Raw genomic sequence first — 26,773 nt, forward strand, 5'->3', positions numbered from 1 at the left:
CCAGGGAAGGAAACTCGCTCTTTCAAACTCGCGCATAAGAGTGCCTTAATCCAGACCGTCTGCCTTATCTGACGATTGATAGCAAGGTTCGCATGTAATGACGTGCGAATTGGTGCGTTGCTGAGCATTTATATATATATATATATAGAGAGAGAGAGAGAGAGACTCAGCTACGACAATAGTAAGCCTCACTACTTCCGAGCTCTCACGACAGGCTCATGGAGCAGGTTGGTAATAGTGAGGTCGGACCGTTCTTTGCCTGGGGTGTCGAGTCAATATCGTTAATGTTGGATAAGGCGGCGTGCATGAGAATTGAAGCATATCTATAATCATTATATGGTGTGCTCGAGATAATGTGTGCCACTCGAGGTCACGTGCATTAGCGACACGCCTGCTCAGCTTCTGGCCTACGGGGTGCCAACGCGTGGCATCTTCTGGAAAGATGGGACAGTCAGTGATTGGGAGAGCTCCATGCATCCAAGCATGGTTATTGAGGCACTGATTTGGCTGCCATAATGAGTGTGGGCATTAAATTTTGTACAGTCGAATCATCTATAAAAGGGGATGCCCTAGCACTGTTTCAAGTTATTTGCTTTATCATTTCTCTGCCTCTCCTTCTGCTCACCCCATACTCAGGCGATTTTTGGTGACTTCCAACCTCTCCCTTCTTCTCCAGTGAGCTTCGTTCCTGCCTTCCCCCTCCCCTTTTTCAATTTTCCTTTTCTTTTGAGTTCCCGGATTCTGGCGGCGGCTTTGTTTAGGGGATATGTCAAGATCGTCAGAGCAGTGGGGGGAGACGTCCCAGCGTGATGGTAGGCCGAATGATCTTCACCCTATGTCGAACCCACCTTCACCATTGGTGATGATGAGCGACAGAGACTTCTAAGAATCCCATGGGTCGAGGATGGTTGCCCAGTCCTCGACCAAGCAACCAGAGGACGTTGAGGGGGTTGCCCCGGCTACGGAGTAGGCCAATGGATCCTCGTCGGAGGTAGAGGAAAAGGAGTTAATTGAGTCGACGTTGATGAAAGCCGACCTAGTATGGATCAGGTTGGGATACCATATCCCAGACTCCATGGTACTCCAAGCTCCCGTATTTGGCAAGCTTCTAAGCAAACCCTAGGCTAGTGAAGTAGACATATTCCTGGTCGCCCTCTAGTGTAGTCTGAGGCTTCCTCTCCAGCATATAGTTAGGAAGGTCCTCGCACATTTAGATTTAGCTCCCAGGAAATAACTCCAAATGCCTGGATGGCGGTGGTGGAGTCATTCATTTTATGGTCCGAGCTCGACCAACCCGAGTTGACTGTGGATGAATTTCTTCACCTATACCAGGTGAAGTCCAACCCTTTCCATGAGGGTTGGTATTATTTTTCTGCCTAGTCAAAGACTGGCAAGGCCATAATCACGGATGCCTTGACCTCTAATAAGAATTGGAAGTGTAAGTGGTTCTGGGCGTCTAAAGATTGGGAGGCTCCAACTGCTTTCAGGCTTTACCCTTGTGTTTCGACCCACTTTACTGTACCAGGTCGGTATGTCCGAACTGAATTTTCCTTGATTTATTTTATTTTCCATGTCTCTGACTATGATTTCCTTTAACAGCTCTGCCCAAGTATTCGGCTAGAATGAGTGAGTCGACGAGCAATTGAATTGCTGAGGCGAGGTCAGTAGACGCTACGTCGAGGTCTTAGTGGCAACTGATTACGCCTGAGCTGCTTTTTAAATCAGGTCTCACTTTATCTATCTCAGGTATACCCTCAGATGATAGTCATAAATTATCCTATCCTCATTTGTTTGTTGATAATTTCCTTTTGTTGTGTAGAAATGTCTGATCAGAACCGCTTAAAGAGTAAAGCTCCCTCTATGATTGAGGTGGCCCAGAAGAAGCAAAGCTGGTCTTGAAGAAGAAGGGGGCTGCCGCCTCTTCGTCTACTACGAGTCGGTCGAGCTTGGACGCTGACCCCACTACTATTCCTGCCACCACTCCTTCAGACCTTCCAGTTGTCTCTAGGGAGGTCGGGGTTGCTGTGGAGGCAGCCCCTGTAGCTGAGGCCCAATCATAAATTTGGGTATCCTTCCCTGGACCTTCAAGTACATGTACAAAGAGTAGGCAAAGGGAACCCTGGCTGCAGAAGGGGACCCTCCGATGCCTAAGTCAAGTAAGGAATCTGGGTCTAATTGTGGATAGGGTTTTAGGTTTAAGATTGTTCATACATTTCACTGTAAGGGGTGTTCCTATTTATAAGTGAGAGATGGCGGTGGCATACTGGGGGATTCCTTGTTTAGTAGGAGAGTATTGTAGTGAGATTTGGATCCTGAGAGGAATTTGTCTTCGTGGATACTACGGATATCTCCCGAGATCCTCAGCTGAGATCTCGGGGAGATCCGTGTTGCAATCGTCTTTCGAAACCCTTGACTGGGATCTTGGATAGAGTGGGCTGGGGCTAGGTTAGAATTAGTGGAGGCGTGAAGTAGGAAGCCGAGGTGTAGAATCCGAGGTGACCTATACAACTATTCTCACGATTGGTTCGTCGACCTAAATTCTCTAGTGAATCATGGTCGTGTTTTCATTTGGTGTTAAGTGGATGGCCAATTTGTCAGCCTGCCCTAAACTGTTGAGACTGAGCTGCTTCCCAACTTAGATTGGGGATGGGGCCGAGGTCTTTACCATGGCCAAGCTCGATATCCTTTCTTGCTTAGGCTACGGTCTTCATCATGAACATCGTTGAGTAACTTTGCGGTGCACACAGATGTCCGACTTGATCTTATCTCATTAACCATTTTGTTTTTACCCACAACAACAATAATAAAACAATACTTATCTTCTGATGTCGATTTGAAGATGTAGTTGAGGAGGCTTTGAGCAGCGATCTTCTTTCTTAAGTGTTGATGAAGCAGTATATGCTCAACCAGAAAGAATATAGGGATCTAAAGTTTTTTCAAAGAATATAAACTCTAATAGCTGCATATTCAATTCTCTATTTCTCAAGTAGAGTATATATTACTGTTTAATTGTATTTAACTCTAGCTTGAGAAAGAGAATTGAATAAGCTAAATAATAATAATAATTACCACATAAATAGCTTTGGGAGGACCAGATTCTAACTTGCAGAAGATTTATCATTGAATTTCATTATATAAATGAATGCGAGAAGGTCCCTATTTATAGCCAAAAGATTTGGAAATTCTATTAGCTTAAAAATAAGTTCGGCTGGCCGATTCCAATGATTATGTTCCAACAGATATCGGATTATGCGGGATAAGATTTATAAAAAATTTGGCTGGCCGAATCCCTTTGAAAACCCAATAATTCATTGCTAGAAACTGACCCAAAGCACTTTTGGCCTGCTCGAACCCAAAGTTGTGCTAGTCGAACTTGCAATAAAATTTTCAAATATTGCTGTAAACTTGGCTTAGTGAGGTTGGGCTAGCCAATTTTAGTTGGGCTGGCCGAACCTGAAGTTAGGCTGGCCGAACTTCAGTGAATTTACACTGTAATTTAAACATTTTAACTATTTTTCAAAAGGACCTAACCTAAGGTCTTTCTAAGGTCATATAACCTGATGGTTGGCATATGCAAAGATCTTTATCTTAAAACCATGCCAAGTCTTTAATTCTTGAGATGTTGAGCCAATCTTGAGTCGATCTTCATGAGATACCGTAGAGGACGGAAGTGTACTTTAGATCTAACCATTATTTTGTCTACAAAATTTGACAATTCCAAGTATGCTTCAAATATAAGCACTTACAGCATCTGTCAAAGCATTGCCTCAAGCTCTCACGCTGACATGTGGCACTAGATAGTTGAAAATGTACTATTAGGGGAGCTCTATAAATATTTTACTCCTCCCTTTTGTTCATTTGTTGGATTTTTGAAGCACAAGCTCTGCCAACTAGATTCAGCCTTTAGCTAGGTACAGTTGCCTTCTCTTTCAGGCGTCTGTTTGGAGTTCGCATGCCGGAGCCCTCTCCTATACGCCAAAGTCCATTTCCTTCTCTTTTCTTCCTCTTTCAGTTTCATTCCCCCATTTTTTCTGTCTTTCGAGTAAGATTTTAGGGCTGCTATTGTCTTCGGTGCACTACAAGAGGAATCAATTGGCAGTATCTCAAATTCCAGGTCTACATCGTCCTTGGAGTTCGGGTCTGGGAGCCTACCCCTTCACCTAAGGTGGAACCACCATCTGGGGTGGAACCACAAACTAGGGAGGCCTCCTCACGACAAGTTGAGCCGACCTCCTCATCTTATAAAGATATAGCACTTGCAACCAATATTTTTGTATCCAGGGTGAGGATGACCAACCTATAGGCCCTTGGGTCTAAGTACCTGCCATCTCAGTGGGGCTTCGGCTTCCTTGAGCTGGAGAACTTCTTGGTTAACCTCCCGAGGGGGAGGTCGCCTTATAGCCAATATTTTTTGCTTCCGGTCTTCGCTTGCCCCTCCATCCTATGGTGAGAGAGGTACTCCACTGCCTCAAGGTCGCCCCTGGGTAGTTGAACCCTAATGTGTGGCAAGCTATCTTTGGATACTACATTCTTTGGCAACAGGTCGGAAATTCTAAACTCACTATGGATGACCTCTTCTTTTTGTACCAAGTCAAGATTAGACCTAGCTCTCATGGCCGGTATTACTATTCTTCATGGTTGGGGCAAGGGTCATGCCATTATCACTAACAACCCGTCCTCCAACAAGGGCAGAAAGGATAAGTGATTTTTTTTACAACTGGAGAGTGGGAGGCTCTTGTGTCAGAGCTAGAGGGTTTACAAGCTTGGGTCCTTACCTCCTTCGCCATCCCAAGTCAGAACACATACCGAGCCGATGTGCTTTATTTACTTTCATTTACTTGGTCGTTCTGCACTAATGTCTAATACTTTTTTTTTCTTTTGCACTTTTCTCCAATCTCAGCCTAGCCTTTTTTCATTTTATCTACTCTAGATTAGGATCGCTCGAGAACGACTAGCGGCTCGATAGGATTGTAGATGGCCAGTCACTCCTTAACTCATACAATAGTTAGTCTTTGCTCGAATAGGTAAATTTTACGACCTGTGCCAGTTCTTGTTCATTGGTTATGTAGTTAAGGTTTCTCGTATACTGACATTTCTCTATTGTTCTTGCAGCGATGTCAGAATGCCCTTAGTCCCGAAAGAGGAAGCTTCCATCTAGGGCTAAGCTAGAAAGACTGAAGATCGTAGGGAAGAGGGTAACCCCATCAGCTACTTCTCTTGCCACCCCCCTCAGAACTACCACCCCTACCCTTGACCTGCCGAAGAGCGAGGCTCCTTGTGCTATTGCCCCCATAGCAGACCCAGGTGGGTCCGGGAGTGGAGCTGTTGATGCTTCTACTAGTGCTCGCCCACCCGAAGTGGTCGAGCTTGACGAGCCCTCCCTGAGTGCTGAGGGAGCTCAAGCTAAGGAGGCCTAGGGTACTGGAGGTGCTTCTGAGCACCAGGGCTCAGCCCCCGAGGCAGCTACCATGGGAGGGCCTTCGTCTTCCTCTTCCTCAATCCCAAGGCATCTGGCCGTACTCCTGAGCTAGGGGTAAGATCAATTGCCTGAGGAGGAGGTGAACTATACGTTGTCTTTGCATCAAGAGTGGTTGTTTTTAGTGGTGGGGATCTCGACCATCAAGGTATGTTGGTAGCTTATAGATTCTCCTATTTTATTCTTCTTTTTTTTGGTAAACCAATCTCGATCTTCTTCCTGTTGCAGGAGGCCCTCGGGGTTATCACCCTCCACTTATTCACCCATGACATGATGGCTCGGTTCAAGGAAGCTGAATGCCTGTTGAATGTTGTGTGTGCTGACCTCGAGGTGAAGGCCTAGGCACTAATGTCGGTCACGTCGAACCTAGGAGAGCTTCGAGACTCTCTTCGCATGTTTAGGGAGGGGTGGGAGGCCTCCCTCTCTCAGCTGGTGGAGGAACGTCAACGTAGTGTACAACTAATGGCCAAAAGGACTAAGTTAGAGGCTGAAGTGGTGGAGGTGAAGACTTTGGCAGCTGAGGCCGAGGCCAGTATCTCAGCCACGGAGGCGGTGGTGGTGGAGATATACAAAGCTTCTGATGTCCACTGGGTGGAGTTGGAGGAAGTTTTCAACGTCGGCTTCGCCAACTGCTAAGAAGAGGTCCAATGGTGTTTTCCCTAGCTCAACCTATCATGGTTGGAGGAGGAGGCGGGCTCGGGGGAGAATGCTATCGTTGATGTTGTCATTGCCCCTAAGCCAGAGGGACCTTTATTAGACTACGCGTTTTTGTTGTTTTTTTAGATAGTTCCGAACACATTTTTCTTATCAATGAAAAAACTTAATAAAAAATGTTTTTTTTAAATTTTTAATTCATGTCTATGTTGCTTGTCTGTACACTTGTTGTCTTGCTGCCCTCCCCTTACTTTCGAGCTTAGCCTGTCCGGGCTCGGAAGTGAGGTGGTGAAAGATGATTAAGGACCGAGCCTTTTAGTAGTCTTCTCGGGAATATTTCAACTTGAGAGCTTAGGTTGATATCAAGTGTTTGCATTTGGGTTGTGCATCTTAGGTTTGTTATCTTATTAAGGTAATGAGCTCATCTAAAGGGTGTCTTTCTCATCCTATCCCTCGTTTCATCTTTTTAGCCGTCGAGCCTTTCGCAGTTGGAAGGGCACATCATCAGGTTTAGCTCATTCTTGGGCTCTCTAGCCGTTGTTTTAGTCACTTATGGATAATAGATTACCGATGTATGAAAAATGTTCTCTTTTTTATTCATAAAGAAGATTACTAGTAGACACCTAAGGTGTCTTGTCGACCTGGCACACCTGAGGTGCTCGTAGAATTTCCTCGAATCAACTTCTACTGATAATAGAACTTTAGGTGTTCTGCATTTCACGAATGAGGCAGGGCTCACCCCTGCAAGTCCTCCAACCTGTATGTCCCTAGTCAGTCTATACCGGTGACCTTGTAAGGTCCTTCCCAGCTCGATCCTAGAGTTCTCGAGCCAAGATCCTTGGTACTCTGGGAGACCTCTTGAAGTACTAAGTATCCCACCTTGAATCTTTGCTATTTAACTCTCGAATTATAGTGTCGAGCAACTCTTTATTGGTAGGCGGTGACTCTCACTTGCGTGTTGTCTCTGAGTTCCTTGAGTAGGTCGAGACTCATAGCATCTGCTCATCGTTTTCCTCTGGTTGGAATAGTTCAGTTCAGCCCGATGGCATTTTGGTTTCTACTAGGACCACTACCTCTACATCAAAGGCTAGTGAAAAGGGGGTCTCCCCGGTAGTCGTTTGAGCAGTGGTCCGACATGCCCAAAAGACGTGTGGCAACTCATCAGCCCAAGCTCACTTGAATCTCTCAAGTTTGGTGTTGAGTTGGCTCTTAACGATCTTCTTGACGCCTCCACCTGGCCATTGGCTTGTGGGTGTCGAGGTGAGGCAAAGGCTTTACAAATGCCTAACTTCTCACACAGTCCTCGGAACTTGGCGTTTTTGAATTTCCTACCTTTTGGTAACAATATTATGGGCTATGCTAAATCTATATACAATGCTCTTCCAGATGAAGTTGGTCATTTTTTGTTCGGTGATTCGAGCTAAATGCTCAGCCTCATCCCACTTTGTGAAGTAATAGATAGTGAGCCCACTTTGTGAAGTTATCAATATCGATGATAGCAAACTTGGTCTGCTCCTTACCAGTCAGTAAGGGTCCGATGATGTCACTCCCCATTGTGCAAGAGGCCAAGGCCTGCTCATCGAGGTAGCATCTAGGGAGGTTGACATGGCACTAATGCGAAGTGCTGACTTGTCACATTTCCTCACAAATCGCTTGATGTCCTCATGCATTGTGGGCCAGTAGTATCCCTGCCAGATCACTTTGAGCACTAGGGCTCTCCTGCCTAAGTGGTTTCTACAGACACCTTGTGGATTTCTCTCAAGACGTAATCAACCTCGTTTAGTCGTAAGCACCTCAGGTAGGGTGGTGATAACCCTTTCTTATATAGGACATCTCCTAGTATTGTGTACTGAGTTGATCGGTATCTGATTTTCGAGCTTCCAGTCTATCCTCGGGTAGCTTGCCTTGTTATAGGTAGCGCATAATAGGATCTATCCAACTCGGTGTGTGGTTGTCCGGGAGGGCTGCTCTCTGGTCGAGCTAACTAATGCTCAGCTCAGGTAGGAATTCAATTGGGACAGTCCTGGTAAGGTCAGTGTGGATGCCCTAGGCCAACTTGGCCAAAGAGTTTGCATTAGAGTTCTCAGATCTTGGGACTTATATGATTTCATACTTTTAGAATTCATTAAGTAATTTGTGAGCCCTAGTTAGGTAGGCAATTATATTTCTTCCTTTGGCCTTATATTCCATGGTGACTTGGTTGATTACTAGCTGCGAGTTACTATAGATTTTCAATATTTTGGCTTCCATTGCTTTAGTTAATCTCAAACCAGCTAAGAGCGCTTCATTCTTAACCTCATTGTTGGAGGCTCAGAAGCTGAATCGTAGGGCGTACTCGATCTTAACTTGGTCGGGTGAGGTTAGGATTAGTCCCGCTCCACTTCCCTAAGCATTCGAGGACCCACCTATATAGAGAGTCCATGTTTGTGATGTTGAACTCTGCTCGATTTTTCTATGGGTGGTTGGTCCGCGAGGTAGGTGAATTCTATAATAAATTTGGCAATGGCATACCCATTGATCGTTGTTCGAGGTTGATACAAAATGTTAAATTTGCCAAGCTCAATTGCCCACTTGGCGAGTCGTCCTGATGCCTTAAGTTATTCGATACTTGGTGGAGAGGCTGATTGGTCAGGATAATGTTCACTCCCCAAGTATAGGGTTGTGATGTAGTAATAAACTCGGTGAGACCGAGGTCGAATCCCAAGGGACTGATACCTGTAAGTAATCTGAAACTAGGTAGAAATAGAACTAGCCTAAGATGAAATCTAAATCAAATATAAATTGATGAATAATGGTGAGAGATTAATGTAAAACTTAAGAGAAATCAGAGATAAGAAACTAGGGATTTAGAGGATCCACTTGTAGAGATCAGGGAGATCTTATGCCTGCTTCAAAAATCATGGAAATTAAATTGAACTTCCTCTGATATAATTTTAAAGAGATGAAAAGTATATGAATTAAAATGGAATCCATCACCAAACCATACCTAGGAGACAAAGCAAACAACAGAATTAAACTAATTACCAACCAATCAACATGCTATGAAGGTTAGGAAGGGTACCGTCATCCTAACATGCCCAGGAGATGATGTGAACAACAGGGCTTCCTGACGTCATAAACATAAAAGGAAGGAACATGCTCAAAGCCATTGCAGACCCATTGTAATTTTAGTCACAACAGATCATTAAAAACTAAAAACACTCCCTTAATTAAACTAAATCAATATCAGTTCAGTATGAATACAAAACACAAGCGAAAGAGTCCCCCATCATGCTACAAGCTTCACCTCTTAGCCCTAGCTAAGAGGTTTAGCCAACCATAGACATGATTAACTAATCTCTAAAAAAGGAAAACATACAGTAAAGGCAAAAGGAAAACTCTGTAAGAAAAGTGCGCCACGTCCAGCACTGTCTCTCTCTGCTCCACGTTCCCATCCTGGATTTGTGCTTCACGTCCCTCCCTTCAGCTCTCCTCTGGTGCTACAAGCTTCTCCTCTTTATAACACAAACAAGTCGGTCGGTGAGAACTTCCGCATAGAGAAGTGGTGGAGATGGCGTCTTCTTTACGCACAGCAGGTGCGGACGTTTTACGCATCAACAACACAAGATACATGCACTAGTTCTTCATAGGACCCATAATTGCAGTCGATGGAAAAATCTACTCCGTCCATAGGATGCGGCTCGAAAATCTAGTCAGATATGTTGATTTTGGCTCCGATTTGGTGTGGCCCACGAACTCTTTCTTGGTGACGTCTACCGAGCATTTGAACGGTTGAAAACCAATCGCCATTGTCTTTTTCAAGTCCGTCACCTAGGCGTGAATGAGATGGAAGAAAAACTAGCTGGAAAAGGGTATTTCTGCATGTCTTTTGGTTCGGCCCATTGAATCTTTTCTTTTACCGTCCATCCTGCGTTTGATTGCTATTTACACGTGTGTGCATGCATGGGAATAGAAGGACACCTAGGCGGGGGTCCAGCCTCCCCTCTGGACGCGATGGACGGTCCAGATCTTGTAAACAGATGATGAGTGGGGCCCACTAGTGAAAACCGACAGACGAACGCCCGTCCGCTGAAACTGGTTACATAAAGAAGACGGGTTAGCGCACGCTGACCCGTTTTTATGGTTTTTAAGCACGGCCAGTGTTGTGCACATGGTGTACATGCACTGGCCATGTGGGATCCATCGTGATGTATATGTACAATCCGTTCCGTCTATCTCTTTTCTTATATCTTTTTAACCGTTGGGACTAAATTTGAGGCATATCCAGATTGCAGATGGGCCCATAATCTGGATTTTAGGGGCTAATTTGTCCGTTAGGCCACTTTCACAGGGATCGAATGGTTGAAATTTGATGTGTACGGTTAATTCATGGTCCTCAGGCCATGTATGAAGTTTCGAGTCGAGCAGATGGTGGGAACCCTGTGATCTTGCATTCTGGACCAAATTCGGGCCACTTGAGCTTCAGTTTCTTGATTTTCTCGAATCTCTAACATGTAAATCCATCGATCTCACTCCCCTGGGGTCCATCCCTTGCCTTGGTGATTCTGGAGCGTCAAATCCATGCATTTAGCATCCTTTTTCAGTCCAAGCTCGTAAATACACCTTGTATCACAAACACGATTAAATTGAGCCGTTAAGCAGTACCATGTTCGTAAATCCATGTAATAAATGGGGTCTACTATTCAATATTTGACCCTCAACACAACCCCCAACCAGCATCTTGCTAGTCCAGAGCAAAGTATGCGAAAAATGAGTTGAGAATTACAGAACAATTTTTATAAACTCGAGTGATTTTTGCAGAATAATCCAGATACGAGAATTCTAAGATTCATGAATGTTAGGTATTACTTTCTCCTAGACTCAAGCACACGGTAAACTTCATAATCAAGTTCAAAGCATTAACCCATCCATCACAAAAATTCTAAACACTAGGATCCATGAGTGTATAGAATAATCTCGGCTTATCATCATTAAAATTCACTTCTCTATTTCAAGACATCATTGGTAACCAACAAGAAAATTCATGATAACTAAGGCTTAAACCAAAACTTGCTTTAGAGATCATCTTTTTATTTTTATTTTTATTTTTTCAGCTTTTGATTTTTCTAGTAAAAGTAACGCCAAGAAGGGGAATCAGATCCTCACCTATAGGGAGCAAACCTATGGTGAAGACTATACATCCAATTTTTTCACATATTATCCATGGAAAATTAAATTCACACTTATAGGGAGCAAACCTATGGTGTAGACCATTCACCCAATCCTTTCAATTTCTCAGATTGGTTCCTTTTAAGCTTAGTGATCACCAAGTTAATCCTTTAATATCGAATTGAACCCTTAATGTGCAAGCGAGATGTGTTTTGTGACATTATGATTCAATCAATGTTTAAAACTTCTAATCATGGATTGATAAGTCGCTCTCAACTGTGAAATCTATTAAACAACTAAAGCCAAGAGACATAAATCACCAACATCATGTATCTTGTACGTCTAAATCCAAGATGGTCGTCAAAATCACTTCGAATTCATATGAAATTTCAGAAAAATTTAAAAATTTTCATAATTTCTGCTCAAGACCAAGAAAACACTGATTAGGTAACCTAATTTCCCACTCCCAACCTAAAATCTACATTGTCCTCAATGTAAAAGAAATAATCATGCAATGCACATGGGTTAACGAAAATAAAAGAGGAGTAATGGAAAGATAGTACCTGAACGGAGAATCAAGAGGCTTTCTCAAAAATATCAACGTAAAAGCCAGTTAGCACAAGAGAGAAATTAACAAAAACAAAATAACAAAAATAAAATCACAAAAAGAAGATCCTACCTAAACCACTTTCACAGGTACTCTCGATTGCATTTAGCGTATGCAACAAGCCTTTAAATCCCTAGGTTGCCCCTAGTGGACGAGTTGTAGTCTCGTGAGGGTTTGCAGCAATGTTACCCACAAACATTGAACTAACTAACTAGGAAAATGAAATGGAATGAAAAGCTGGGTTGCCTCCCAGGAGCACTAAGTTTAACATCTATCCTAAAGCAGCATAAAGGAAACTATCCTAATCCTATAAAAACAGGAAACCTACATATACCTCCATCAGACTAGGAGATCAATCCTGGTAAATAGGATCAGTCAGAGGTATGGACATGTCCTCTGAATCAAATTTCTTGACAAATGGCTTTAAGCGATGTCCATTTACTTTAAACTCCTTGCCATTGTCAGGATCTCTTATCTCAATGGCCCCATGAGGATATGCAGTGACCACAATGTAAGGGCCAGTCCAACGAGATCGAAGCTTACCTGGAAAGAGATGTAATTGAGAATTATATAAAAGGACTTTCTGACCAGGTGTGAATGATTTCCGTAGAATGCGTTGGTCCTAAATCGCCTTCATTCTGTCCTTATAAATTCTCGAGTTCTCATATGCATCGTTCCGAATTTCTTCGAGTTCATTCAACTGAAGTTTGCATAGCGAGCCAGTGGTGTCTAGATTGAAATTTAATTTTTTTATTACCCAGTAGGCTCTATGTTCCAACTCCACAGGCAAGTGGTAAGCCTTCCCATAGACAAGTCTAAAGGGAGACATTCCAATAGCGGTTTTAAACGCAGTACGGTAAGCCCATAAGGCATCGATCAATCGGATTGACCAATCCTTATGTTCAGGGTTAACCGTTTTCTCCAAAATGTGTTTGATCTCCCTATTGAAAATCTCAACTTGCCCACTTGTCTGTGGGTGATATAGGGTGCTCACCTTATGAGAGATATCGTATTTCTTCATTAAACTCTTGAATGGCCTATTACAAGAGTGTGAGCCCCCATCACTAATGATAGCTCGAGGCGTTCCGAATCGGGAAAGGATGTTCTCTTCTAGGAATTTAATGACTATGCGATGGTCATTGTTTCGACACGGAATCGCTTCAACCCATTTAGTGACATAGTCTACAGCGAGCAAAATATATAGATTTTCAAAAGATTGGGGGAATGGTCCCATGAAATCAATGCCCCAGCAATCAAATGCTTCTATGATAAGGATGGGATTTAAGGGCATCATATTTCGACGGGACAATGCTCCCAGTTTTTGACAACACTCACAAGCCTTGTAAAACTCATGAGTGTCCCTGAACATAGTGGGCCAATAAAAGCCACACTGTAAAATCTTGGCCGTGGTCTTTTTAGCAGAAAAGTGACCACCACAGGCCTGTGAATGACAGAAGGAGATGACACTCTGATACTCGTCATCTGGCACACATCTCCTTAGAATTTGGTCTGGACAATATTTGAATAAATATGGGTCTTCCCAGAAAAAGTTGCACACCTTGGTAAAGAATTTCTTCTTATCTTGTGCAGTCCAATGCATCGGTATGGAACCTGTGGCAAGATAATTGACAATATCAGCGAACCAAGGCGAATGGGTGACTCTGAACAGTTGTTCATTAGGGAACATGTCATTGATATGGGTCGCCTCAGGGGAATCAGAGGTATTAAGGCGAGACAGATGATCGGCCACTACGTTCTCTACTCCCTTTTTATCTTTAATTTCCAAATCAAATTCTTGGAGTAGAAGGATCCATCGTATCAAACGGGGCTTAGAATCATTCTTAGAAAGAAGATACTTAAGTGCCGCATGATTTGTGTAGATAATGATCTTGGATCCGATCAGGTAGGACCTAAATTTATCCAAAGCGAATACTACGGCTAGGAGCTTCTTTTCCTTAGTCGAGTAGTTCACTTGGGCAGAATTTAAAGTTCTACTTGCGTAATGAATGACGTAGGGCCTCTTATCTTTTCTCCGGCCTAGAACCGCTCCAAGAGCATAATCAGAAGCGTCGCACATAAGCTCAAAAGGAAGGCTCCAATCGGGTGGCTGCATGATAGGTGCAGTAGTTAACATGCCCTTAAGCTTGGTGAAAGCTTCCTGACATTGCTCAGTCCACGCGTATGGTGCATCTTTTTGTAGAAGATTACATAAGGGACGAGAGAGGAGACTAAAGTCCTTTATGAATTGTCTATAAAACCCTGCATGTCCTAAGAAAGATCACACATCTCTGATGTTCTTGGGTAGAGGTAGGTTAGAGATAAGATCGATTTTTGCCTTATCTACCTCGATTCCCTTGGACGAGATGATATGCCCAAGGACAATTCCCTTTTGAACCATGAAATGACACTTCTCCCAATTAAGTACCAAGTTCTTTTCTTCACATCTTTTCAGCACACATTTAAGACTCTCTAAGCACTCGCTGAAAGATGAACCGAAAACAGAGAAATCGTCCATGAATACCTCTAGATATTTTCCCACCATGTCAGAAAAGTTACTTATCATACATCGCTGAAAGGTGGCAGGGGCATTACATAATCCAAATGGCATCCTTCTGCAAGCAAAGGTGCCATAGGGACATGTAAATGTGGTCTTTTCCTGATCCTTAGGAGCGATTTCAATCTGATTGTAGCCCGAATACCCGTCAAGGAAACAGTAATAGGAATGACTAGCTAGCCTTTCCAAGATTTGATCAATGAAGGGTAAAGGAAAGTGGTCCTTCCTCGTGACGGTATTTAGCTTCCTATAGTCAATGCACATTCTCCAATCAGTAGTAACTCTTGTTGGTATGAGTTCATTATTGGCATTGGCGACGATGGTGATCCCGAACTTCTTAGGAACCACCTGACTTGGACTCACCCATTGACTATTAGATATAGGGTATATGATAACCACATCTAATAGTTTAAGAACCTCAGCCTTTGATTGCCGAACGGTCTTCGCATTATCCACAAGATATATGCAGTGAGTACAAATCGAGGGGTCGATTCCTTTGAGGTCCGCTATCGTTCATCCAAGGGCTCCCTTATACTCAATGAGAGTAGATATGAGCATACTCTCCTGTTCTTTCTTCAGGTGGACAGAGATCACCACCGGGTATGTCTCATCTTGACCTAAATAGACATATTTCAAATCAGAGGGCAAAGGTTTTAGGTCAAGCTTCGGCGGCTTGAAGTTAGACAGTAGAGGCACTACATCAGTTTGTGGCAATTCTTCAAATTGTGGCCTCCACCGGTTAACTTCAAGTACCGGTGCAGTATCAAGCAAGGCACACGTCTCCCTAATCATGTCATCATCAAAATCATGGGAGTGGGCCAGGCACATCTCTAGAAGGTCAGAGGATAAGGTCAGAGGTATCGTATCTTCCACTAAAGAGTCAATCATGTTAATATCGTGGAAATCGTCATCATTCTCTAAGTTTCTGCCGTTATTGAAAAAGATATTTGATTCCAATGTCATATTCCCAAAAGACATAGTCATGACACCATTCCTGCAATTGATAATTATGTTTGAAGTGGCAAGGAATGGGCGACCAAGAATGATGAGAATCTGAGTGCTCATGTTATTGATGGGTTCGGTGTCCAAGATGATAAAATCTACAGGGTAATAAAATCTATCAACTTGGACCAACACATCCTCAATTATCCCTCTTGGTACATGAACAGAGAGATCAGCAAGTTGTAGTGTGGTTAGGGTGAGTTTTAATTCACCCAAACCTAACTGTTTGTATACCGAGTAGGGAATCAGATTGACGCTCACTCCTAAGTCAAGAAGTGCATGATCAATTCGATGGTCCCCGATTACACATGATATGGTTGGGCTACCGGGATCTTTGAATTTCTGTGGCACGTCTTGCTTTAGGATGGCACTCACTTTCTCGGTCAAGAAGATCTTCTTTTGAATACTCTGCCGTCGTTTGGTCGTGCATAAGTCTTTCAGGAATTTGGCATATGAAGGTATCTGTTTTACGACATCAAGTAGAGAAATGTTGACTTTCACTTGTTTCAACACCTCTAGGATATCCTGAGAGTTAGAGAGAGGTTTTGGTGCGACCAACTGTTGGAGAAATGGAGCAATTGGCTTTTCTAGAAGTTCCGGTTCTAATTTTTGTGGGGCCTCACTAGATCCATTATTGTTGTCCTCTTCTGGTTCTTGAGGCTTTTCGGGCCTAACCGGAAGGGTTTTATCAATGATCTTCCCACTCCTAAGAGTGGTGATGGATTTAGCGTGCCCCATTTGATTTGAAGAGCTGGGATCACTTATCTCGTATTGTGGTTTAGGATTGGAGAGCGATTGTGCAGGAAGCATCCCCTTTTCTATAACCGTCATACGTGAATCCATCTTTTGCATAAAGTCTCCCATTGCATGGGTCAGCTTTTGCATGAAATTTTGAACCGGTTCTTCTTGAGGTTTCCCCTGATTTGGATTTTGATTAAGAAACCTTGAGGGGTAGTAGTTTGTCCATTTCTCCAACTAAGGTTTGAATGATTTTTCCAACCAGGATTGTACGTATTAGAGGTCGGTCCATTGAAAGGTCTTTGATAATTATTTACGGCATTGGATTGTTCATTCAACACTTCTCGAAAGGCGGGTATTGTAGGACAATTTTTAGTTGTATGAATGTTGCAATCACAGATGCCGCAAACACTTTCATTAACCTTATCCTTCTTTCCTTCCATGGCCTCAACTTTTCTTATGAGCATAGTCACTTTATACTTGAGATCATCCTCTTCTTTCAAGAGATATAATCCACCTTTCTCCTTAGATTGAGTCGGCCTAGACGTGGTGTTCGAGTTTGGGTAATAATCCCATTATTGTATTTTTTCAGCAAGACTATCGAGGTAATCTCATACCTCATCGACATTTTTATTAATGAATTCTCCATTACACATTGTCTCAACCATTTGGCGCATGGAAGATGTCAGTCCATCATAGAAAAAATTTGTAATGTGCCACGTTTCAAAGCCGTGTTATGGGCATGAACTGACCAAATCCTTGAAACTTTCCCAACATTGGTAAAATATTTCATCCTCCTTTTAGGTGAAGTTCATGATTGCTTTTCTAAGGGTAATCGTTTTATGATGTGAAAAAAATTTCTTTATGAATTCCCTCTGCATATCATTCCATGTGCCAATAGATCTAGGACGCAGTGAATGTAACCACGTCTTAGCCTTCTCCTTTAAGGAAAAAGGGAAGAGTCTCAGCCTGACTGTGTCCTCAGACACATTTTGAAAATATAAAGTGGCTATGATCTCATTAAACTCTTTCAAATGTAGATATGGTTCTTCAGATTCAAGCCCATGGAACTTAGGAAGGAGTTGGATGACCCCTGGCTTGATGTCATATGTCCTGTATTTTCAGGAAAAATCATGCATGAGGGCGTACTTACCCCCGCTGGTTGTAAATAATCTCATAAAGTATGAGGCGGGGGTGCTTGATGCACCTCATTCTCATCCTGAATATCCTCCACCCTAGGTTGGGGTAGAAGAGGTTAGTTTTCAGCCATCACTTCAATTAACTCAGGGGATTTCGAGTGGTGTTTAGTCCTCTAATGGATAGTTAACCCCTCAACCAATCCTCCTTCAGTCAAGAGACGTCGAGTGTTGTCACGGGCCCACTTGGGCATGAAACACTCGCAGCCCTCAATCAAATTCGAAGCCTAATCCTAAGAAAGGAAAAGCAAATCTAGAAAGAAAGATGGTTGGAAAGAAGTTACCAAATTGGAGTCCCTAAGTTAAAAACCTGCAAAATAAAAAAAAAACAAGTTAGTTTCTAAAGAGAAGATTTAAAATTAGAAAATCCTTAAAAAGAAAGATAGAAGTAAACTAGTTTCTAAAAGAAGAAATTCCTAAATGAAAGTGAAAATTTCTAAAATAAATTAGGAAAGTCCTAAACTAGAAAGTAAGTTACTAAAAGAGATCTAAAAAATTGAAAGTAGAGAAAGAACTTACTGAATTAGAAATTCCTATCGTAAAGGCCTACAAAATAGGAAAGTTAGCTTCTAAACAAAAATTCTACAAGTAGAAAATTTCTAAAAATAAATTAGGAAACAAAGTTAGATTCTAAAAGAGTTAGACTTAGAAAGTTACTAAAAAAATAGAAAGTTAGTTTCTAAAAATAAGACCCAGAATTAGAAAGTTTCTAAAAACAAACTATTTCCTAAAAATAGGAAAATACTAGAATTAGAAAATTTCTAAAATTCAAACCCTAATTCTAAAAATAGAAAAAGTAGAGGAATTAGAAAAGGATTACCAATTTAGAAGTTTATGTCAGGATCCTACAAAACAGGAAAACAAGTTAGTTCTAGAAATCAAATAAAAATCTAAAACTAAAGTTAGTAAAATCTTAATCTTAAACTAATTCTAAACCTAAATAATTTCAGAGAGTCGTAACCGCCAGTCCCCGGCAACGGCGCCAAAAACTTGTTCACTCCCCAAGTATAGGGTTGTGATGTAGTAATAAACTCGGTGAGACCGAGGTCGAATCCCAAGGGATTGATACCTGTAAGTAATCTGAAACTAGGTAGAAATAGAACTAGCCTAAGATGAAATCTAAATCAAATATAAATTGATAAATAATGGTGAGAGATTAATGTAAAATTTAAGAGAAATCAGAGATAAGAAACTAGGGATTTAGAGGATCCACTTGTAGAGATCAGAGAGATCTTATGCCTACTTCAAAAATCATGTAAATTAAACTGAACTTTCTCTGATATAATTTTAAAGAGATGAAAGTATATGAATTAGAATGGAATCCATCACCAAACCATACCCAGGAGACAAAGCAAACAACAGAATTAAACTAATTACCAACCAATCAACATGCTATGAAGGTTAGGAAGGGTACCGTCATCCTAACATGCCCAGGAGACGATGGTGAACACCAGGGCTTCCTGATGTCATAAACATAAAAGGAAGGAACATGCTCAAAGCCATTGCAGACCCATTGTAATTTTAGTCACAACAAATCATTAAAAATTAAAAACACTCCCTTAATTAAACTAAATCAGTATCAGTTCAGTATGAATACAAAACACAAGCGAAAGAGTCCCCCATCACGCTACAAGCTTCACCTCTTAGCCCTAGCTAAGAAGTTTAGCCAACCATAGACATGATTAACTAATCTCTAAAAAAGGAAAACATACAGCAAAGGCAAAAGGAAAAACTCTGTAAGAAAAGTGCCCCACGTCCAGCACTGTCTCTCTCTGCTCCACGTTCCCAGCCTAGATTTGTGCTTCACGTCCCTCCCTTCAGCTCTCCTCTGGCGCTACAAGCTTCTCCTCTTTATAACACAAACAAGTCGGTCGGTGAGAACTTCCGCATAGAGAAGTGGTGGAGATGGCGTCTTCTTTACGCATAGCAGGTGCAGACATTTTACGCATCAGCAACACAAGATACGTGTGCTGGTTCTTCATAGGGCCCATAATTGCAGTCGATGGAAAAATCTACTCCATCCATAGGATGCGGCTCGAAAATCCAGTTAGATATGTTGATTTTGGCTCTGATTTGGTGTGGCCCACGGACTCTTTCTTGGTGACGTCTACCGGGCATTTGAACGGTTGAAAACCAATTGCCATTGTCTTTTTCAAGTCCGTCACCTAGGCGTGAATGAGATGGAATGAGGGACTCTCTTGAACGGTCTGGATCAAACCGTTGACGTATGGTGGTGGCCCACAAGATTTGTCCGCAGGCTCTGTTGCGAAACAAAGCCTGCGCATTTATCGTTGTGATGGCTGGTGGGTCCCAGATTGACCTTAGAAGGAAAATCCAATCCGTTCATTGCATTCCTCTTGAAAAACTAGCTGGAAAAGGGTATTTCTGCATGTCTTTTGGTTTGGCCCATTGAATCTTTTCTTTTACCATCCATCCTGCGTATGATCGCTATTTACACGTGTGTGCACGCATGGGAATAGAAGGACACCTAGGCGGGGGTCCAGCCTCCCCTCTGGACGCGATGGATGGTCCAGATCTTGTAAACGGATGATGAGTGGGGCCCACTGGTGAAAACCGACGGACGAACGCCCGTCCGCTGAAACTGGTTACGCAAAGAAGACGGGTCAGCGCATGTTAACTCGTTTTTTTGGTTTTTATGCACGGCCATTGCCGTGCACATGGTGTACATGCACTGGCCATGTGGGATCCATCGTGATGTATACGTATAATATGTTCCGTCTATCTCTTTTCTTATATCTTTTTAATAGTTGGGACTAAATTTGAGGCATATCCAGATTGCAGATGGGCCCATAATCTAGATTTTAGGGGCTAATTTGTCCGTTAGGCCACTTTCACTGGGATCGAACGGTTAAAATTTGACGTGTACAGTTAATTCATGGTCCTCTGGCCATGTATGAAGTTTCGAGCCGAGCAGATGTGGGAACCCTGTGATCTTGTATTCTGGACCAAATTCGGGCCACTTGAGCTTCAGTTTCTCGATTTTCTCGAATCTCTAGCATGTAAATCCGTCGATCTCACTCCCCTGGGGTCCATCCCTTGCCTTGGTGATTCTGGAGCGTCAAATCCATGCATTTAGCACCCTTTTTCAGTCCAAGCTCGTAAATACATCTTGCATCACAAACACGATTAAATTGAGCCGTTAAGCAGTACCATGTTCGTAAATCCATGTAATAAATGGGGTCTACTATGTAATATTTGACCCTCAACAGATAACGATGGTGTGATCAGCTTGAAAGTAAGGCCTGAGTCACCGAGATGATGTGACCAAGGTTAGAGCAAACTTCTCTATCTTTGGGTAGCATGTTTCTACATCAGTCATGGCTTTGGTCACGTGGTGACTGGTCATTGGGCGACTCCTTCCCTGACTAGAGCTGAGCTAATTGTTGTTGGTGAGACAGCTAGGTACAACAGTAGCTCCTCCCCTTGCGCAGGCTTTAGGAGTAGTGGAGGGGACCCTATGTAGGCCTTGAGCTGTTGAAACGTTTGTTTACATTCCTTTGTCCAGGTTGGATTTTTACTCTCTTGCAGCTACTTGAAGAAGGGTAGGCACTTGTTTATGGCTCAGGATACAAATCTGTTTAGCGCTGCCTATAACGCTCCGTGTTTTCAGGACCCAAGTATATAACCCGCTTCCCAAAAACCCAAGTGTCAGCTTATAAAATCCAGTGTAAATTTGAACTGTTTATCATTAATCAGAGTTAACAGCAACGAAGCTAGAATAAACTAAGCATTAAATAAAAATATTCTGATTATCACCAAATTTCCAAATGTGGTGCCCATACAAGACTTATACAATTCCAAATACAAGGTTCATTAAACAGGAACAAAAATGTATCATTTAATGATGGAGCTCTATATGGGCTGCATGGACCCCGTCTAGCTCCCTAGCTACCCGATCTGCGCTAGCAACCCAGTGAACAACATCGGCTCGTTCTACACCTACATCCACTATTAAGGTTTAATAGCGTCAATGGCTATCGCAGTGAAGAGCACTCTCTAAGATTGCACACTCATCATTCATAATCCCATATAGATCGCAAGTCATGAAAATGGATATATTAAACAGGGCACTTCATAATCATGAACATATACTTAAAAACTTAGAAAATCAACAGAATCTCATCATAAGCAGAATATAATAGCAATCTCAATATAAAGGAACACATACAGAAAGTCAAACACTCAATCATACGACCTTCTATTACACCTGAAATCACATTGTACATGAACTCCGCAAGATGGCTAGAAAATTGATAAGCGAACTTCAGCTCCACCTGGAAATCATGGTACAAGTGAAAAAGGTGAATAGAAAATCAACCTTCAAACCTCTTCTTCATCCAGAGATCATATCGTACGTGAACTCTGTAAGATGGCTAGAAAATCGATAAGCGAATTTCAGCTCTACCTAGAAATCATGACACGACTGAACACCGTAGATGAAGAGAAACAACATACAAACCCTAGACCACCTGAAAATCATATTGTACGTGAACACTGTAAGATGGCTAGAAAATTGATAAGCGAACTTCAGCTCCACCTGAAAATCATGGTACGACTGAACACCGCAAGATGGCTAGGAAAACAACATACAACCCTCTACTTCACCCGAAAATCATATTGTATGTGGACATCGCGAGGTGGCTAGAAAATCGATAAGTGAACTTCAGCTCTATCTGGAAATCACCATACAACTGAACACCATAAGATGAAGAGAGTACCAACAAGGGAACTTCGGCGTCATTCAAAAATCATATGAACTCCGCAAGATAGCTAGAAAATCGACAAGCGAACTTCAGCTCCACCCGGAAATCATAACGAACTTCGCATAATGACCTGAAAATCAATAAGATGTGCAAATATAACCAATAAGCCACAAAGAGCACCAATAACTGATCCAAGCCGTGTAAGGAAAATGTGGATTGCATAATGATAAGTCTAAGGTAGGTTCCACTCAATTCATTATTTAGGTGCAAGTGGTAGCATATAGTTAATTACTACAGGTATAACAAAAGATAGCATGTTATCATCAAATCATCTATGCATGTTACAATTAAAGAAATGTCTATCGTTTAACACATGAATTAATTGTACAAACAAGTTAGCATATTCAATAGTAAGGTAAGCAACTCAGTTAGGGGAATCATGTCATCGCCTATATCCAGATTGATGAAATTAAGTGGGAAGCTCAAAGGGTGAGTCCTCACCTTATGTTTGAACGTCCTGCACTTGCTAAGAAGTGCGTGCTTCCTTGGAATCAATTCCTACCATCAATTGCAAAGTTGTACAAGAGATCAATGTTCTACCAAGTGTATATGGTCAAGATTTATATGACCTAGGGTTTGGATTACTTTTAGGGTTTTAGTATAGGATTAGGACTTCATCCTAGAGTTTAGTTATAGGCTTTAGATTCTAGGATTTGAATTATTTATCTCAGGGTTTAGTCTTAAATTTAGTTTCTAGGGTTTGAACTCTAGTTGGTGTATTAGTTACTATTTAATGTTAATGATATAGCTATTATTTGTGACCATGGTATTAATTAGTATTACACTTGAAATAAAATAGTACAACCTATTATTGAAGATAATATTTTCAAGTGATGGATACCATGCTAATATCACTAAAGGTAGGTTCATTCATAATAACTAATATTAACGTAACATGTTAACTGTAATCATTATGATGATAGTTAATAATATGATCTGCTATTATGATAATGTTTAAGAGTAATGGATATAAATTTCTAATAATTGTAACTTTGTTTAATATAACTAATATTAGTGTAAGTAGTCCATTAATGGCTTATCATGACTAAGGTCTTAACCTAGGGTTTGAATTACCTAGGTTTAGGGTTTTATCCATTAATCTAATCTTAGACTTTGATTTAGAGTTTGAAATCTAACTAATATAATTATTTTATAATATCAGAATGAAGTAAAAGTAAATAATAGTTGCCTGTTAATGCTAATGACACTAATCTTATAATCGATAACCTACTAATGATAGGATAAGGGTATTAGGATAAATGTTAACATCTAACATCTATAATAACTAATACTAGCAAAATTAACCTACCAATGGTTGACTGCCTTTAATAATTGCAATAATTAAGTAACATTAATGATGAAATAAATATTAAGATCTACTATTAAGGATGATATATAAGAGAGTTAAACAAAATACTATTATTTGATAATTAAAATCTTTGTTTATAATAGCTAGTTATAGCATAAGTAGTCTACCAAGGTTCTAATTAGAATACCAATGCAATGTTTGAAAGAAAGCGCACCTATGGTTTATTCGACTTGAATCAACTCGACTCGGCATCCGAGTTAACTCAGCTCAACTCCTCCTCTCATCAACATTCTTCTTCTTCCAATTTCTTTTCCTTTCAAAATTAGTCATCTAGCAAGTTTGCTGGACTTAGCAAGGTCCCAAAATGGTTGGGGGGTTCGGGCCAGCCCTCGACTCAGTGAGTTAACTCGGTTGGAACCAAGTTGACTCCATCTCCTCTCTTTCTTTCTTCTTTCCCTCTCATCCTCTCATACTTCCTTTTCTTCTTTCTTTTTTCCTTTCTTCTCTGGTCAGCAAGAACACCAACCCAAACCGACCTCGGTCGGGTCAGTGCAGTGCGGCAGCCAGCAACTGGGTGCGGTGCAACAGCCAGCACCTCTCTCTCTCTTTCTCTCTCTTCCTTCTTTTCCTTTCTTCTCTGGTCAATAAGAACACCAACCCAAACTGACCTCAGTCGGGTCAGTGCAGTGTGGCAGCCAGCAACTGGGTGCGGTGCAACAGCCGCACCTACTCTCCTTCTTCCTTCTCTTCATCATATATCTCCTCTTCTCCCTCTACTCTCCTTCTCTGGCCAGCAGCAACAGGACCGAGTCGGTGACTCAGATTGAGCCGAGACAATGCCACACAGCAGTAGTTGCTCCCCCCACTTTCGGACTCTCTTCTTCCTTTCTCTGTTTCTCTCTATTTCTTTCTTTGTTCCTTCTCCTTCTGCTTTGTTTCTTTCTCTTTTCTTCCCTCCTTTGCTGATAACTCAGCAAGGCATGAACTGGCCGAACTCGAACCGCGACTCAGTGCTGCTCGAATGGGGAAGATGCCCAAGCTGCAATGGTAGATCTTAAATGAAGGCTTCCACCTCCAATCCGCTCCCTACAACTGATTCCTATGGGTCTTGGAAAGCTTCCAGATAAGCTCTTTCAAATCTTGGAGAAGCTTTGGTCGGTGGGTTTGCTAACGGAAGGAAACGATGGATTTTTCTCAGGCGGCTGCAATAACCAAAGAAAGGCCCATTGCTATTAGATCTTGCTGCCTTTTATCATGCCCTAAACTCCTTTAGGGCCTGTTTGGATGCCTGTAAGTTCTTTTTAGTTGTAAGTGACTTACTTGTAAGTCACTTACAGGTGAAAGTTACTTACGGGTAACTTGTTTGGATGTAAGTTGTAAGTCACTTACAGGTAAGTTAGTTTTTCTGTTTGGATAGCCTGTAAGTTACTTACACGTAGAAAGCTGTATATTCACATCGAGCAGAGCTTAGATTGGGGAATCATTCTAAAATGTTATAATCATATAAAAAAAAACATAGGATCAAATATGTTATTTTGTTAAGCCCATCAAGATGAATATTTGAGATAATTATTAAGCTAAACCAATCATCAAGTGGGCTATAAAAGTGGGCCCACAAATTCAAAATATCTATAATATGGAGTAATAACTCAATTTAAGCATTGAGACTAAACTTAAAAATATTAATAAAAAACCTAATGATTAAATTACATTACCAATGTCTTCTTTAACTATAGAAATTACATTTAAAATTTTTTACTAAGGAATCATCCTCTCCAACCATTCATTCCTTTGAATAGGACTTACATGATTTAGGAATGTAGAAGCAAAATGTGGTCTTTCCGCAAGGAATGTGTAGGCCCTATACATCATGTCAGAATCAATGGTTGTCATATTCTTCAACTCATCCCATAGTCTTCCTGTTGTTTTAGTTTTGAATGAAACATATTCATCCATTGTTTCCTGCATGCGTTCAACAGTTAATGCAATAGAGGCATTCTTCTTCTTCTTTAATGGCCTTGGAGCAGAGTTTCTCACATCCCTTTGACCGCTTCCTTCGCCATATTGATATTGACCTTGTGTTCCGTCGGAATATACATCATCGGGTGGTGCAAATGGTGTATATGATCCAGAGGGGTATGAGGACAATGGGATGTCATCCATGTAATGAGATGAATGGAGGACTTCTTCCTCAAGATCGGATGTAGTTCGTGCTGCGTTCCCGGTAGCAGAATCGTCCCCACATATAATATCAAACTGAGCTAGCAGTGGGAATGACTTGTTTCTGATATGAATAGCTTCAAGTTTTGCCTATAAAACAAATGAAATTTATTTAGTTTTCACTATATATGAATGACTTCAAGTTTTGAATGAACTTCACCTTGATGAATTCATCCCAAACGTCTGGATCAGCAGTAACACATTTTCTTTCTTCATCCCAACTGAAGCCACTTTTGCTAAGTGCAAGCTTTGCCACGTTATATTTCTTTTTAAGCGTTCGTAACCGATTCCTGCACTTTTCTCTATCCACTTGCACAGAAAATGTCTCCATCACAATTTTTGCTACTTTATTCATACTAGCTTCTCGAAAAGCATTGTCAGATTTTTTCCCAACAATACTTCCTCAACTAAAGCGTTTGCCATACATTCATACATGTATGATGTCCAATTAATTTGTGCCTTTCGGCCACTGTTGCTTGCCTTTGCATTTCGTGACATACCTTAAAACGTTATACATTTAAACATTACAAACATGTAAAGCCACATAAGATATAGAAATATAATATAAATTACAAATAGATGTAGAAATATTATAAATTGCAATAATCTTTTTATTAGCATCCACATTATATATATATATATATAACTAATTGATGTTTTATTCTGACTTATATGATTCCCACATAGCCAACGCAAGTCCAAGTCTAAATTCTTTCCATCTTTATTTTTCCCTCCTAGTAGCCGCAGATTCATTTCGGAAGTCGCATTCATTCTCATCTTCACTACTCTCATTACCTTCATCTTCATGCATCTCACTTTCATCTTCACCATTACTGATATCATTGTTATTTTCAAAATCAAGCTCTTGATCACGTTTTTCATTGATAATATAATTATGTAGGATACAACATGTAGCGACTATATTGACTTGTGTATTTAAAGGATAGCCTGAAGCAATCTTCAATATGGGAAATCGTGCCTTCAATACTCCAAATGCGCGTTCTATAGCATTCCGCAATGAGGAATGACGAAGATTAAACAACTCTTCCTTTATCCTAGGTTGACAACCTTGCCTAAATTCTTTT

The 26,773-nt window shown here is 41.3% G+C and overlaps 1 protein-coding gene and 1 non-coding gene across 2 annotated transcripts; one reads left to right on the plus strand and one right to left on the minus strand.

Moving 5' to 3' along the window:
* The first annotated feature begins 16,905 nt into the window (after nucleotides 1-16,905).
* Nucleotides 16,906-17,012, plus strand: LOC131222138 (small nucleolar RNA R71). The gene has a single exon (XR_009159845.1). It is a non-coding gene; the product is annotated as a small nucleolar RNA R71 (small nucleolar RNA).
* Nucleotides 17,013-24,601: 7,589 nt separating this feature from the next.
* LOC131220024 (uncharacterized) lies at nucleotides 24,602-26,019 on the minus strand. The gene is made up of 3 exons (XM_058215000.1): nucleotides 25,849-26,019; nucleotides 25,275-25,778; nucleotides 24,602-24,670 (listed from the first exon to the last, which is right to left on the minus strand). Exons 1-3 carry the CDS (start codon nucleotides 26,017-26,019, stop codon nucleotides 24,602-24,604), a joined length of 744 nt encoding a protein of 247 aa, XP_058070983.1.
* Nucleotides 26,020-26,773: the final 754 nt, after the last annotated feature.

The sequence above is a fragment of the Magnolia sinica genome, chromosome 12 (genome assembly GCF_029962835.1).
Source record: "Magnolia sinica isolate HGM2019 chromosome 12, MsV1, whole genome shotgun sequence".
NCBI classification, from domain to species: domain Eukaryota; kingdom Viridiplantae; phylum Streptophyta; class Magnoliopsida; order Magnoliales; family Magnoliaceae; genus Magnolia; species Magnolia sinica.

Excerpts from the sequence above, each read along its gene's own strand:
- LOC131220024 (XM_058215000.1), bottom strand. The coding sequence starts at position 26,019 with ATGGAGACATTTTCTGTGCAAGTGGATAGAGAAAAGTGCAGGAATCGG. Across the intron at positions 25,779-25,848 it reads TTTGGGATGAATTCATCAAG|GCAAAACTTGAAGCTATTCA; the intron begins GTGAAGTTCATT and ends TTTGTTTTATAG. Across the intron at positions 24,671-25,274 it reads CTTCTACATTCCTAAATCAT|CCGCCTGAGAAAAATCCATC; the intron begins GTAAGTCCTATT and ends TGGTTATTGCAG.